This window comes from Gobio gobio (genome assembly GCF_949357685.1).
Source record: "Gobio gobio genome assembly, chromosome: 13".
NCBI lineage: Eukaryota > Metazoa > Chordata > Actinopteri > Cypriniformes > Gobionidae > Gobio > Gobio gobio.
In genome coordinates, this window is record NC_137106.1 from 16,359,074 (window position 1) to 16,372,731 (window position 13,658).

At 37.9% G+C, this 13,658-nt stretch overlaps 1 protein-coding gene across 1 annotated transcript in view; it reads right to left on the minus strand.

The window, feature by feature from the left end:
* ush2a (Usher syndrome 2A (autosomal recessive, mild)) overlaps window positions 1-13,658 on the minus strand; it is a gene marked incomplete at its 5' end in the record, with an annotated part of 251,879 nt that overhangs the window by 223,495 nt on the left and 14,726 nt on the right. The window contains 3 exons of the mRNA XM_079833659.1: window positions 87-381; window positions 513-576; window positions 2,411-2,546. Coding sequence (XP_079689785.1) covers window positions 87-381; window positions 513-576; window positions 2,411-2,546 — 495 coding nt within the window. The remainder of the gene's footprint in view (window positions 1-86; window positions 382-512; window positions 577-2,410; window positions 2,547-13,658) is intronic.

The following is a 13,658-nucleotide window of genomic DNA, read 5'->3' on the forward strand; positions in this document are numbered from 1 at the left end:
GAACCAAGAAGGGATTTTTCAGGTCATTATTTATTTTTGGTACTGGAGCATCATTCCCAACAAGCCACTTATGGGTGGGTATGTACCTGGTACTGTCCATTCTCCAGATCTATAGTGATGGTTATTCCTTTGTCCAGTAGCTCTAAAGTGGGAAAGATGGAGGAAATCCAGGTGGTTCCGATGTCATTGTCATTGATGTAATGCAGTGGGTGGGCATCCTGGTTCAGGCGGAGCACTTTGTTATGGGTTGTATCATTGGCTCCATTGGGGATGCAGTACCTCTCCACTAGGGGGTGCACTCTGGGGTGGCTGGCGAGGCAGCGGCATGTGGACTGGGTGTGTAGTTGAGGGAATTGTCCAGCGTACACCTCTTCAATCTCTCTGAAATAAAGAAATGCATGATTTAACCGTGTTTCTAAACTGATTATTAAACAGATTTTATAAAGCACATTTTTATAAAAACTACCTTTGCAGTTACGTCTGATGTTAATGTCCTGTGACCTTATGCTTACCTGTTGGTTAATGTCTTTGGATAAAATCTAAAATCCTGCATCCTTCCAATGAATTGATTTGACCCTGGGGAGAAAAAGAAAGGAAAGTCAATGGGCGCTATTGAAGACGGTCTGCAGGATCCATAGAAACTAGTGGATTACCTTATCTGTGTCTTTATTTGAGTTAAAGAGACACTTGCTGCATGGTGGGATCTATTATGCTTATTTACAGTTCTCTGTTAGCATTAATCCTACCGGCTGAATGGGCGGCATAGATCCACGCCTAAACGTGCAGGTCCATCTACATCACCAGATAAGATATAATCACTTCTGTTCTAATAACCGGCTCTGATTGAGATGTCATATGGATGTTTGCCCTGAAATCTTTTCATCTTTGTGTGCCGAGTCTGTGTTTTATATGAGATATCATTGCAGTGCATTTCATTCATAAAAACACAAATTAAAGAGGTTTGTATGCATATATGGAAGATATGCCAAGCCAAAGAAAAGCTAACATAAATATATTAACAAATATATTATATATTATATATATTTATCACATAATATTTATATATTAAAAATATATTAATAAAAGCATTTGATATAGACAACAATGTACACCAGAAGAGGTTATTCAGTATTAAATGACATGATCAAATAGATTTACACAACAATCAAAATGTTGGGGTGTGTAATAATTTACATTTTTGAAAGAGGTCTCTTATGCTCAAGGTACAGTAAAAATGTAAAAATTGGTGCACAAGTAAAATATTTTTGTGGGAACCGTGACATTTCTTTCAAAATTCTTTGATGAATAGACAGTTAAAAAACAGTATTCACTGTATTTGTAAATATATATTTATATATATATTTTTTTTACAATATATTCTGTCACTTGAGATCAATTTAATGCATCCTTGCTGAATAAAAGTATTTTCTTAAATAAAAAAAAAGTCTTACTGACCCAAGACTTTTGAAATGTAGTGTAAGATTGTTTCATTAAGCAGTGTGAAATGTGCATATCCTAAATATGACCATAAAAATTCAAATTCAGAAACACTAAAAATAAAAGATTCACACCGAAATGTGTATTTTTATGCTCTAGTTAAAAGATTCAAATGGCATTATGTTTGTCTGAACCCAGCATTCACTTTAAATCTTACAAGAACTCCTTCCATGCTTTGCCCACATGAGTTCTAAATTAATCAAACAAGCATTTCAGACCCCTGGGCGTGGGGTGTGTGCAAAATGGATTACACAGACTACAACTTTCATGTGAAACTGTTCTGTGTGTGCATGTATGACAGTAAATGAGGCATGCTCTCTTTGAAGACTATATGCAGTGGATTCCTTCCTTGTTCTTCTGTGGCATTTAAGAAATGAGAGAAACTAGCAGCAGTGGTAACCAATTTATTATGTCCTGTAAGTGATTTGGGCAGAATTATTTTCCTTTTTGCACAAAAAAAACCCCACAGTAATGTGGACAGCAGAGCAAACTTAAAGAAACTTTAGCAAGTCTATCCTATTTGTGGATGTGTATTCAAAATGTGTGTGTGTATCTGTGTGTGTGATTGTGTGTGCATTTCATTCCCTGGGGGTATTACAGAAATCCCATCTCATCTCATTTATGAGGAGATTATTTGTTGCCATATGGTCACCCCTGACCTATATAAACTCCAACTATGATTAGTTGCAGGCTTATGAATATTTCTATAATGGAAAAATGTAACATGTCTGCAAATTAGTGTGTCCTTTTCTGCACTCAAATCGAGTGATAGAAAACTATGATTCCGAGGAGAAATACCATTGGATGAGGATAGTGGAAGCTTTGAAAAAAAGGAGAAGCTAATTCAACTCGAATATATAAATGTGCATATTAAAAAAACGAAAGATCAATGTAGGAGTACAGAAATCATTACCGTTAGAACTCCTACCGACCCACAGAGCACCCTCTGAGGTGATGTCATCAACAGGTCCTGCCAGGGTTTGTGTGTCCAAAGCTGTGCCATCCTCCTCAAGACCATTCAGGAACAAGCTCACACTTGTGTCATGCATCTATGGATTCATCAGAAAAAAAAGAAGAATGAGTGCAATGCTGATTATAAATAAACATTCAATACTGAAATATATTGCTAAAAATAGTTAAGTATTTTGAAATGTAGGCAGCATATAAGATTTAATATATGTATTTTCTATGGTTGATTGTGGATACTCTTCCCAGAAATACACCACTTCATCATATTCATATTTGCATGTTCTTTCACAGTCTCAATTTAAAAAAAAAAGGTGCATGGAAATAAGTCAACTAAAAAAATCCATAAGGATGAAGGCAGTGTTGGACTGGAGGATGCTTAAGCTGCTCTCCTTCATGACCGCTGATTGAAGACTGTAGAGAGGCTATTCTTGAAATCTCTAACCGGCCAATGACTTGCTGCTGAGATCTGAAGCAACGTCATAGTGATGTAAATGAATCTTGAAGTGCTTCATCCCATTTACTAGCTCTGCAGACTCTTAAAAGAGCTCTGGTACTCCCATTGTTGCTTTTCTCCCCCCTTCCATTCTGGTAACTGTTGCTTTGAGACAATAATGGGGGTGTTTTTTCACCTGTAGCATCTAAGTAAGTGTTTATGACAAAATATTTAAGCAATATCACGCATATAAGATGGTTGTGATTCACAATTGCCCAAAAAGTACAATTGTGATACTGCTTTTATGCAACCGTTCTATAAACAAATAAAAAATATAAAGAGTTTGTTCATCCAAATGAAAATTAGCCCATGATTTACTCACCCTCAAGCCATCCTAGGTGTATATGACATTCTTCTTTCAGACGTACACAATCAGAGTTATATTAAAAAAATGTCCTGAAAATGTCAAAATGCTCACGCAACGTTTGACGAGCGTAACTGGTGTGCAATGTCGTCAGACGTAGCGTAAGCATTTTGAACTTCCAACAATTCACAGCCATTATAAAGCTTGGATTAGCCTGACTTTTGTAATATAACTCCGATTTTATTTCGCCTGAAAGCTAGAAACCTAGAAGTGCATTACGAACATTACTAAAACCTAAAGAACAAGGAGGATTATAAGCACCTAACTTTCAATACTTCTATGTTTCAGCAGTTACAACACCTAACCAAATGGATAAATAACGACCACCACCACAACCCATGGATACAATTAGAACAAACAGCATGCCAAGAAATCCCAATATCCGACTTACCACGTTTTAATAATACCATTGAAAAACACAGTCTATTTCTAAACACCGCAATCCAGACTACACTAATGGCTTGCTGGAAAACTAATAAAATAATCGGTCAGTCTCTATCACAGCACAATCTTTCACCAATCTGGAATAACCCGGACTTCACCATTAATAAAATCCCACTTGTCAATAAACACGGGATGGAGAAGGGCGTTATATATTTACATCATCTATACAAGGACAATACATTTATACAATTTGCAGAGCTACCAAAAAAATCTAAATAAAAAACACCAATACTTTTATTTACAAATAAAGAGTGCAATCACTACTAAAATCGGTCACATACAACTACAACAGGCACCAGTACTAGACAAAATTGGGACGATTAGCCAATCATCGAAACTAATAAGGAAAATATATGATTTATTAACTTCTGCAGATAATACACACTCGGTACCAGCTAAAAAATGGGAACAGGATCTCAATATACACACAGATATCAATTTCTGGAACACAATCTGTACAAATACATTTAGCTTCAGTGTAAATAAAAATATTCAATAATCCAATACAAAGTAATACATAGAACGCATTTAACTCAACAAAAATGGTTTAAAATGGGTATAACTGAAACAGGTAAATGCATACACTGTACTCTAAACACACCAGACACATATCTTCATGCGCTATGGTTATGTCCGTCTGTCACCCTATTCTGGAAGGAAGTTATCAAAACCATTTCAATAGTTTTTAACTGTAACATCCCTGTCTCCCCATCACTATGTCTGTTAGGTGATACATCAATAATACCCAATACAATAGAACACACTGCACCACTACTCCTGTCTCTAGCCATTGCTAAGAAAACAATTCTCTTACACTGGAAAGACAAAACAAATATCTCTACTACACACTGGACTCAATTATTAAGAAATCATATAACCTATGAAAGACAAACTGCAATAGCAAAAAAACGACACAAAACAATTCACCCCCCTTCTTTTAATCTAGATAAGTAGATAGCATCCAAGTTTTTTTTTTTTTCAATTATTATATCTAAAACTACTAAATTGTATAAGTAGATGCTTTATAAGAAAAATAAATAGTACAAATGAATTATTTCACCTGACAGAAGAATGTCATATACACCTAGGATGACTGGAGGTTGAGTAAATCATGGGCTAATTTTCATTTTTGGGTGAATTAACCCTTTAATAATGAGCAACTTACATTTCAGATGAATGTGACACGTTTTATTTTAGCCAACCAAATTAGTTTAAAATAAACCAACAATCAAGAATAATGTGGCATCAACAACACACAGACTGAAGGCAACAACTACAACATTTTCAGCCACGATCCAAGGAGGCCTAAAATGGTTGGAGCATTCATTAGCATTCCCATTCATGACCTCATGACGATGCTGACTGGCTGATTGCACCACAAGAATGTGCACAGTCCCGAGCCCTTTGCTAGTGACACTGTGATGTCCAAGGCAGCAGACAGGGAAAAATATTAAATTCAAGTTTTTTATACTCTTAACTATAACTCAGGCACTGATAAAATATCTCTTATAATATAATGAAATATTAACTTTATATAATCCAGCCAAACATAGCTGCTTGGTACATTCTGGCTCCACCTTTATTCACTCCAGCAGGAAATTGGACTGGACCATTTCAATCAGGAAGGAGGGACCCTCCTTCTTATTGTCACATTTAATTTGAAGTAGTTTTAATGCTTAATTTCAGTTTTTCTAAATTGTTTTTTTGGTTAAATGCCTAAAATAAGGTCTGAGGATAATTCAATATATGTTTTACATTTTATTCTACAACATAAAACAAGATAATTCCCCACTTGTATCTTGAAAAAGGCCTTTTTTTATCTTAAATCCTATTTTATCCTATCCTGATTTTTATCCCATTGAGTCTTTTAAATATCTTGGAAGAATGTGTAAAAACAATGACATGAATATGGTATTCATAAGTCACATACACACAGCTCTTCTGGGCTTTTTTTGTTGTTGATCATTACATCAGGTTTATCAACCATATTTCTTAGAATATAAGTCCTTTCAGTTTTGAACTACTTGTGTCCCGTTAGCTCATTTTGCGTTAGAATGCATGTGCAATGTGTGTGTGTTTGTAGTGTGGGACTGGTCTGACCTGTCTGGAACACTGCCTTATGAGATCAAACTGGTGTGGAGGTGGTTTCAGTTCTAGAGCAGATTAATAACTGGACGTTCTTTGGAGCTCTTAGTAATGTACTAATCAGCAGGTGCTGACATCTTAAAAGCTCCTCCTCGCTTTCAAATTGAAAAGGGAAAATTTGATCTGCACAGGGATTTACTAGAATGACCAACAAATTTATGCCATTCTTTATTTAACAATGGCTATTTAGCAAAGGTCCAGCTAGCAGTGGACAGAAACTACTGCTGAAACCTAAAATATTGTGGTTTTACATAAAGTAGGCACAAAAATATATATTTTGGAAATGGCTGGAAAAGTTCTTACATGTTCAGTGTTAACTCTGTGGGAAACCACAATGCTAAGACACAACAATACCCTAAAAACACAGAGCCAATTGTGTAACTTTATCACTAGCTGACATTAAGAAACAGTAATTCTACCCAGCTGCTAAAGGTCCTCTGTCCATCTGCCTTGTAAAAGTGAATATTGAGCAAACACATGGCAACACAAGAAGGACTTTATCACATAATGAAAAAGTTAACTTCTTCATCATTTGAAGTCACAACTGAACATTTTTTTAAAACTAATTTGCAAAAAAAAGCTTGTGTTGAAAGGGTTCAACACTTTAGACCATTTGCAGTGAAGGAGGAGGAAACAGATTATTACACTTTATATTAGACAACAGCAAACTCGCAGCCCATACGTTTTGCCGTCAATGGTCCGAAAGAAAGCAAAAAATGTCAGGATAAAACAAATTTATGACTGTTTTTGTATATACTGTATATACCGGTCAGGCATGGTGAAGTAAACAACACTGATTATCTCCTGATCAGGCGCCTGTTAGTGGGTGGGATATATTAGGCAGCAAGTGAACACATTCTTCAATGTTGATGTGTTAGAGGCAAGAAGAATGGGCAAGCGTAAGGATTTTCAGCGAGTTTAACAAAGGGCCAAATTGTGATGGCTAGACAACTGGGTCAGAGCATCTCTCAAACTGCAGCTCTTGTGGGGTGTTCACAGTCTGCAGTGGTCAGTGTCTATCAAAAGTGGTCCAAGGAAGGAACAGTGGTGAACCGGCGACAGGGTCATGGGTGGCCAAGGCTCATTGATGCATGTGGGGAGTGAAGGCTGGCCAGTGTGGTCCAATCAAACAGACGAGCTACTGTAGCTCAAATTACTCAAGAAGTTAATGCTGGTTCTGATAGAAAGCTGCCAGAATACACAGTGCATCATAGTTTGTTGCGTATGGGGCGGCATAGCCGCAGACCAGTCACGGTGCCCATGCTGACCCCTGTCCACCGCCGAAAGCGCCAACAGTGGGCACGTGAGCATCAGAACTGGACCACGGAGCAATGGAAGAAGGTGGCCTGGTTTCCTTTTACATCACGTGGATGGCCAATCCATGGAGGCCCAAACTCACAACTTACAGGACTTAAAGGATCTGCTGTTAACGTCTTGGTGCTAGATACCACAGCACACCTTCAGGGGTCTAGTGGAGTCCATGCCTCGACGGGTCAGGGACCAACACAATAGTGTCATAATGTTATATCTGATTGGTATGAACACCCTGCTATTTTGCAAGTTCTCCCACGTAGAAATCATGGAGGGGTCTGAAATTGTCATCGTAGGTGCATGTCCACTGTGAGAGACATAATCTAAAAAAAAATCCTGAAATCACAATGTACGATTTTTTAACTATTTATTTGTATGATACAGCTGCAAATAAGTATTTGAACACCTGAGAAAATCAATGTTAATATTTGGTACAGTAGCCTTTGTTTGCAATTACAGAGGTCAAACGTTTCCTGTAGTTTTTCACCAGGTTTGCACACACTGCAGGAGGGATTTTGGCCCACTCCTCCACACAGATCTTCTCTAGATCAGTCAGGTTTCTGGCCTGTCGCTGAGAAACACGGAGTTTGAGCTCCCTCCAAAGATTCTCTATTGGGTTTAAGTCTGGAGACTGGCTAGGCCACGCCAGAACCTTGATATGCTTCTTACAGAGCCACTCCTTGGTTTTCCTGGCTGTGTGCTTCGGGTCATTGTCATGTTGGAAGACCCAGCCTCGGCCCATCTTCAATGCTCTAACTAAGGGAAGGAGATTGTTCCCCAAAATCTCACAATACATGGCCCCGGTCATCCTCTCCTTAATACAGTGCAGTCGCCCTGTCCCATGTGCAGAAAAACACCCCCAAAGCATTATGCTACCACCCCCATGCTTCACAGTAGGGATGGTGTTCTTGGGATGGTACTCATCATTCTTCTTCCTCCAAACACGTTTAGTGGAATTATGACCAAAAAGTTCTATTTTGGTCTCATCTGACCACATGACTTTCTCCCATGACTCCTCTGGATCATCCAAATGGTCATTGGCAAACTTAAGATGGGCCTGGACATGTGCTGGTTTAAGCAGGGGAACCTTCCGTGCCATGCATGATTTCAAACCATGACGTCTTAGTGTATTACCAACAGTAACCTTGGAAACGGTGGTCCCAGCTCTTTTCAGGCCATTGACCAGCTCCTCCCGTGTAGTTCTGGGCTGATTTCTCACCTTTCTTAGGATCATTGAGACCCCACGAGGTGAGCTCTTGCATGGAGCCCCAGTCCGAGGGAGATTGACAGTCATGTTTAGCTTCTTCCATTTTCTAATGATTGCTCCAACAGTGGACCTTTTTTCAACAAGCTGCTTGGCAATTTCCCCGTAGCCCTTTCCAGCCTTGTGGAGGTGTACAATTTTGTCTCTAGTGTCTTTGGACAGCTCTTTGGTCTTGGCCATGTTAGTAGTTGGATTCTTACTGATTGTATGGGGTGGACAGGTGTCTTTATGCAGCTAATGACCTCAAACAGGTGCATCTAATTTAGGATAATAAATGGAGTGGAAGTGGACATTTTAAATAGGGATGGGCAACAGTGGTCGAGTAATCGAGAACTCGAACGTGACAGCGATCATCAATCATGAGAACGATGATTGCCCTGAAAAAAAAAAAATTGTCTCTTTTTTACTGGTTATTGCGTCGTTTTGCGCGGTACCGGAGGTCTGATTTGTTAGCGTTATACAGCACGCCTCCAGAGTCCAGACCGCGGCGAAATAAAGTGAAACTGAGGCGTGCACTGCAATGATGTCTGGAATCACTGTGATCATTGAATGGTTAGTACAAGATGTGCAGCGCCAATCTGTCATAGCCTATAGCATTATAATGAGAACACGATGGAAATTAGAATGCTGTAAATCAGCGGTTTTCAATAGGTGAGGCGCGCCTCCCCTGGGGGGGCGCCAAAGAGCCACAGGGGAGGCGCGACGTGAAGAAAAAATAAAAATAAACCATATACTCGCATCGCGGTATACTGGGTAAAAGCTACGCGGGATACTTGCGTCGTGGTTCAAACGAGTTGACTGATTACTGACAAGTAGTAGGCTAATGCTGACAGATTAAGCAATGGCTCCTTCTGGCTCAACATGTGCACAGGTGCTCAAACAATAGGCCTACTCGAAAACTGAAGGATTTTATGAATGGCACCTGTTTTCAACACAAACACTCTACGCAGAAAGAGTGTTTCTTGAACTTAGAAAAAACTGCAATACAATTATTTTTTTAAGGGGTAGGCTATGTTTATTTTTTTCAATCATTTTAAAATTAATTGGAGAATTAATTTGAATGTGCCTAATAGCCTATGTGTTGTAGCCATTAAATAAGCGCATTTAGTTTCATATGTTAAAATATTATATGTTATTTTTTTCCATCTATATGTTGATTATGAAAAGTGAACACCATGAGTAAGATAGGATGCATTGGGGACATGGAGTGGGTCAGACATGATTGACCACTTCATTAAGTTTCGTTTTGTAGAAAGACTTTCTTTAGTTTAAAGTGAATTTCGTTTTGTATAAATTGTATCTTAATTTTAATAAATGTTTATTCAACAAATTGCCTGGATTTAATAAATAAGAAGCAAATATAGCCGCGATCAATTGCATTGCACGCGTGAACTGGAGCGCATCATAAATTCATATCTCCTATCTCTTTAATTTTTTATGATAAATTAATCGAAACTCAGTTTATGCCTCATAGACATGAAAAATATTTAAGAAAGCTTTACATTTCTTTAAACGAAACTATTCAAAACGAAAAGAAATAGGCTAGCTAACGTAACTCAATGTAGGCTAATCCATGATGTGCATTTCTCTCTGTAGGCTAGGCGTGTTCAATACGGAGATGGCGATCTTCAACTCAATTTTTGCAGCTGACACAGACAGAAAAGACTAGTGTAGGCCTAATACAAATCAATGCACGAAATCGAACTTTTTTATTTTAATTTTTTATTTTATTCAGCTCGAATGTGGACTTGAAGCAGAGACTGGCAGAAATGCCGATCACGCGTTTCTGGTTGTCTGTGGAGAGCAAGACTCAGATCTCCACTAAGGCTATGCAAGTCCTAATCCCCTTCACCTCCACTTACTTGTGTGAGTGTGGGTTTTCCGCACTGACCATGATTAAAAATAAATACAGCTCAAGGCTGCAGGTGGAGGACGACTTGCGTTTATTTCTCTCTGCAGTGCAGCCCCGCATCGAACACCTCTGCGCGTCAAAAGCGCGTCCTGATTGTTCCCACTGATATGGGCGGTTATTCAAAGTTCAAAATTCAAATTCAAATGACGTGAATGACACGTGCAAATGACGTGAATGGTGCATTTTGTTTATTGTTTAAATCTGAATGTATGATTTTAAATAATTACAAATCTTGTATGTGGCTGAAAAAAAAATTGTAATGCAAATCTCTTTGATCTGATAACATGCCTTCAATGCAGTTGACTGTTATATGCGCTCCGTGAACAAAAAGCGTTGTCGTTCATTGATCAGAGAGCTGTCCATTGTGCTGATTTTTTTCGAGACGATGTGCATTAAAATGTGCGCTTAAAGAGATAGTTCATTTTAAAATGAAAATTCTGTCATCATATACTCACCCTCAATTTGTTTCAAGCCTGTATGAATTTCTTTCTTCTGCTAAACACAAAGCAAGATATTTTGAAGAATGTCAGTAACCAAACAGTTAACTGGTCCCATTGACCTCCATATTATATATATTTTTTCTTACTATGGAAGTCAATGGGACCAGTTAACTGTTTGGTTACTGACAATCTTCAAAATATCTTGCTTTGTGTGCAGCAGAAGAAATTCATACAGGCTTGAAACAAATTGAGGGTGAGTATATGATGACAGAATTTTCATTTTAAAGTGAACTATCTCTTTAAGACCCAGACACAAGTTTCACACTTGTAACATTAACATGTTAAGCATGTTTTGTTGACTTATGGTTAGGCCTACTGATGTTCTGTGATTTTTAAAAGTAGCCTCAAATAGGCCTGCATAAAGTTGGAAGTTATTTGCTGTTGCAAAGATTTATGAATGCACTTCTTAAAAAAAAAAAGGAAATAAAATACAATATGAAAAAATATTTACATTTTATTCGTTGTTATTGAAACTCATCATTGCCAGGAACACACAGAAGACGGCATTTACTGCCGAGGCGTGTGTGGGTTAGAGCAGGCGGACAGGATTTTGGGGAAGGGGGGGCTCGGCTGTCCTTACCTACTCTAAGGGGAGGCTCACATTCACCCAATTTGAAAACCCCTGCTGTAAATGATCTGTGCTTAGTTCCCTGTGTATCAGCTGATCCACAGAGAAACTAGCGAGAAGCGCGTGTAGTTCATGTGCGCATCCTTTTCTGCAGATGCACGTTGTAAGATTACTTTTATGTTGTCTATCTGGTTAATCTAATATAAGAAGCGTGTCAACTTCTTTTTAGATAGGCTATTTCTTTCTCAGAATCATTGATATTAGTAATGCAGCAGTGCTATAGGCTACTGTTCTCGTATTTTTTAACAGTAGACCTAGTTTATTTAAAGTTGTTTTTCGTTATGAGTTCGAAAATGCGCAGTGATGTCTGTAAACGCTTCGATCATGAATAATAAAATTAAGTGCATGATGTGCAGAGTCAATCTGTCAAAGCATTATAATGAGAACAGGATTTTTAATAAAATGTTGTTTCTGTGTGCTTTCTTTGTCCGTGTATCAGCGTTGTTAAGGGAAGACCGCATTCAAAATGTTCCGTTTCAAACCCCTAGCCTGTAAAATCTAGCACGCTGAAGTTCACGTGCGCATTCACGTCCTTTTGTGTTGATTTATGTCGTAATAGGTTCATAATAATCTTCATATTAATATTGATATATGGTGCGTTTGGTTGAGTTAATTAACCAGCTAGCAAGCTCTGCAGGGTGGTGTTATTTCACACTTTCAGCTCAAAGGCAAAGCTCGATATTACTGACTTGGTTATTTGAGACAGTCATTTTATAAAGATGTTTCTTTTTCAAAGACATTTATGCATCATAATCTAGCAGTTATTTTTTGTTTTATATGTTCATGTTTTCATATACCTGTTTTCATGTCACGTTTGTATTTGTCAACAACCTTTTTCATAACAGTATTCATTATCTCAATGACGGACATGCCCCGCCCCCTGCACATGCCCCGCCCCGAGTACTCGAGTACTCGTTTTTGAAACCTATCGATGATCGAAATGAGAAATTGACAAAAATGCCCATCCCTAATTTTAAAGGCAGACTAACAGGTCTTTGAGGGTCAGAATTCTAGCTGATAGACAGGTGTTCAAATACTTATTTGCAGCTGTATCATAAAAAATAAATAGTTAAAAAAGCATACATTGTGATTTCTGGAATTTTTTTTTTTTAGATTATGTCTCTCACAGTGGACATGCACCTACGATGACAATTTCAGACCCCTCCATGATTTCTAAGTGGGAGAACTTGCAAAATAGCAGGGTGTTCAAATACTTATTTTCCTCACTGTATATATATATAAAATGTCTTTAAATTTAAGAAGATCATCTGACACAAGATTTATGAAATACGTAAAACCCTTTTCCTCAGCCTCAGATTCTGCTCTAAGAAAACAACAGGGCACAATCTTTCTTAAAGCTACACTGTGTAACTTTTTTAGTCTATTCTTAGCTAAAAACACTTAGTTCTTTCAAAAATATATGTGCTCATTAATGTATATTTACTTCTTTCAAGTAATAAAGTGTTCTCGTAAGTTTATAATATGCCATTGAAAATACATTAGGTAATGGGATCTAACGGTGGTCGCCATGTTGCCCCTCCATCTTGAAAGTACATTAGCCAAAGAGGGACATACCCGTTAATTCAAGCTTCGCTTTTCGCGTTTTAACCGGTTTTAATACTCGATGGCACTGTACAAAATTCTCTGCGTCGCCTATGTGCGCGTCAACTTGTTCAGACTTGTCTGGTGCATGTGCAGAGAGTTTTCATCTCAGCAGCATCAGTAACAGAGTTATAAGGAGTTTTCCTGGCTTGTTTATTCCTCAAAAGTCTGTTTTTCCTTGTGTGGTATTTCTGTGCGTTAATAACTCCGTAAGTAATAATAGTTATTGTCATTGTAGATGTGTTCAGAGTGTGTCATCGCGTAATTCAGTTGATGTCACCTCAGAAGTATTTTTGTGTCAACATACAATAGCGTAATGCTCACCTATTTGAATAATCATTCAGTTATTTTGTTATCAACAATGTTTATTCGTTTATAGAAAATATTTGCTTGTAATGTATGTTGATGGAAATATGTATCAGGTCTGATCGGCATATTAACAATTGTTATACAGAGCGCACTGCAGTGCTAACGTTAAAGCGCCGCACACACTTTTGTAACCAGACACCGCTTGTTAGCAGCGGCAGCT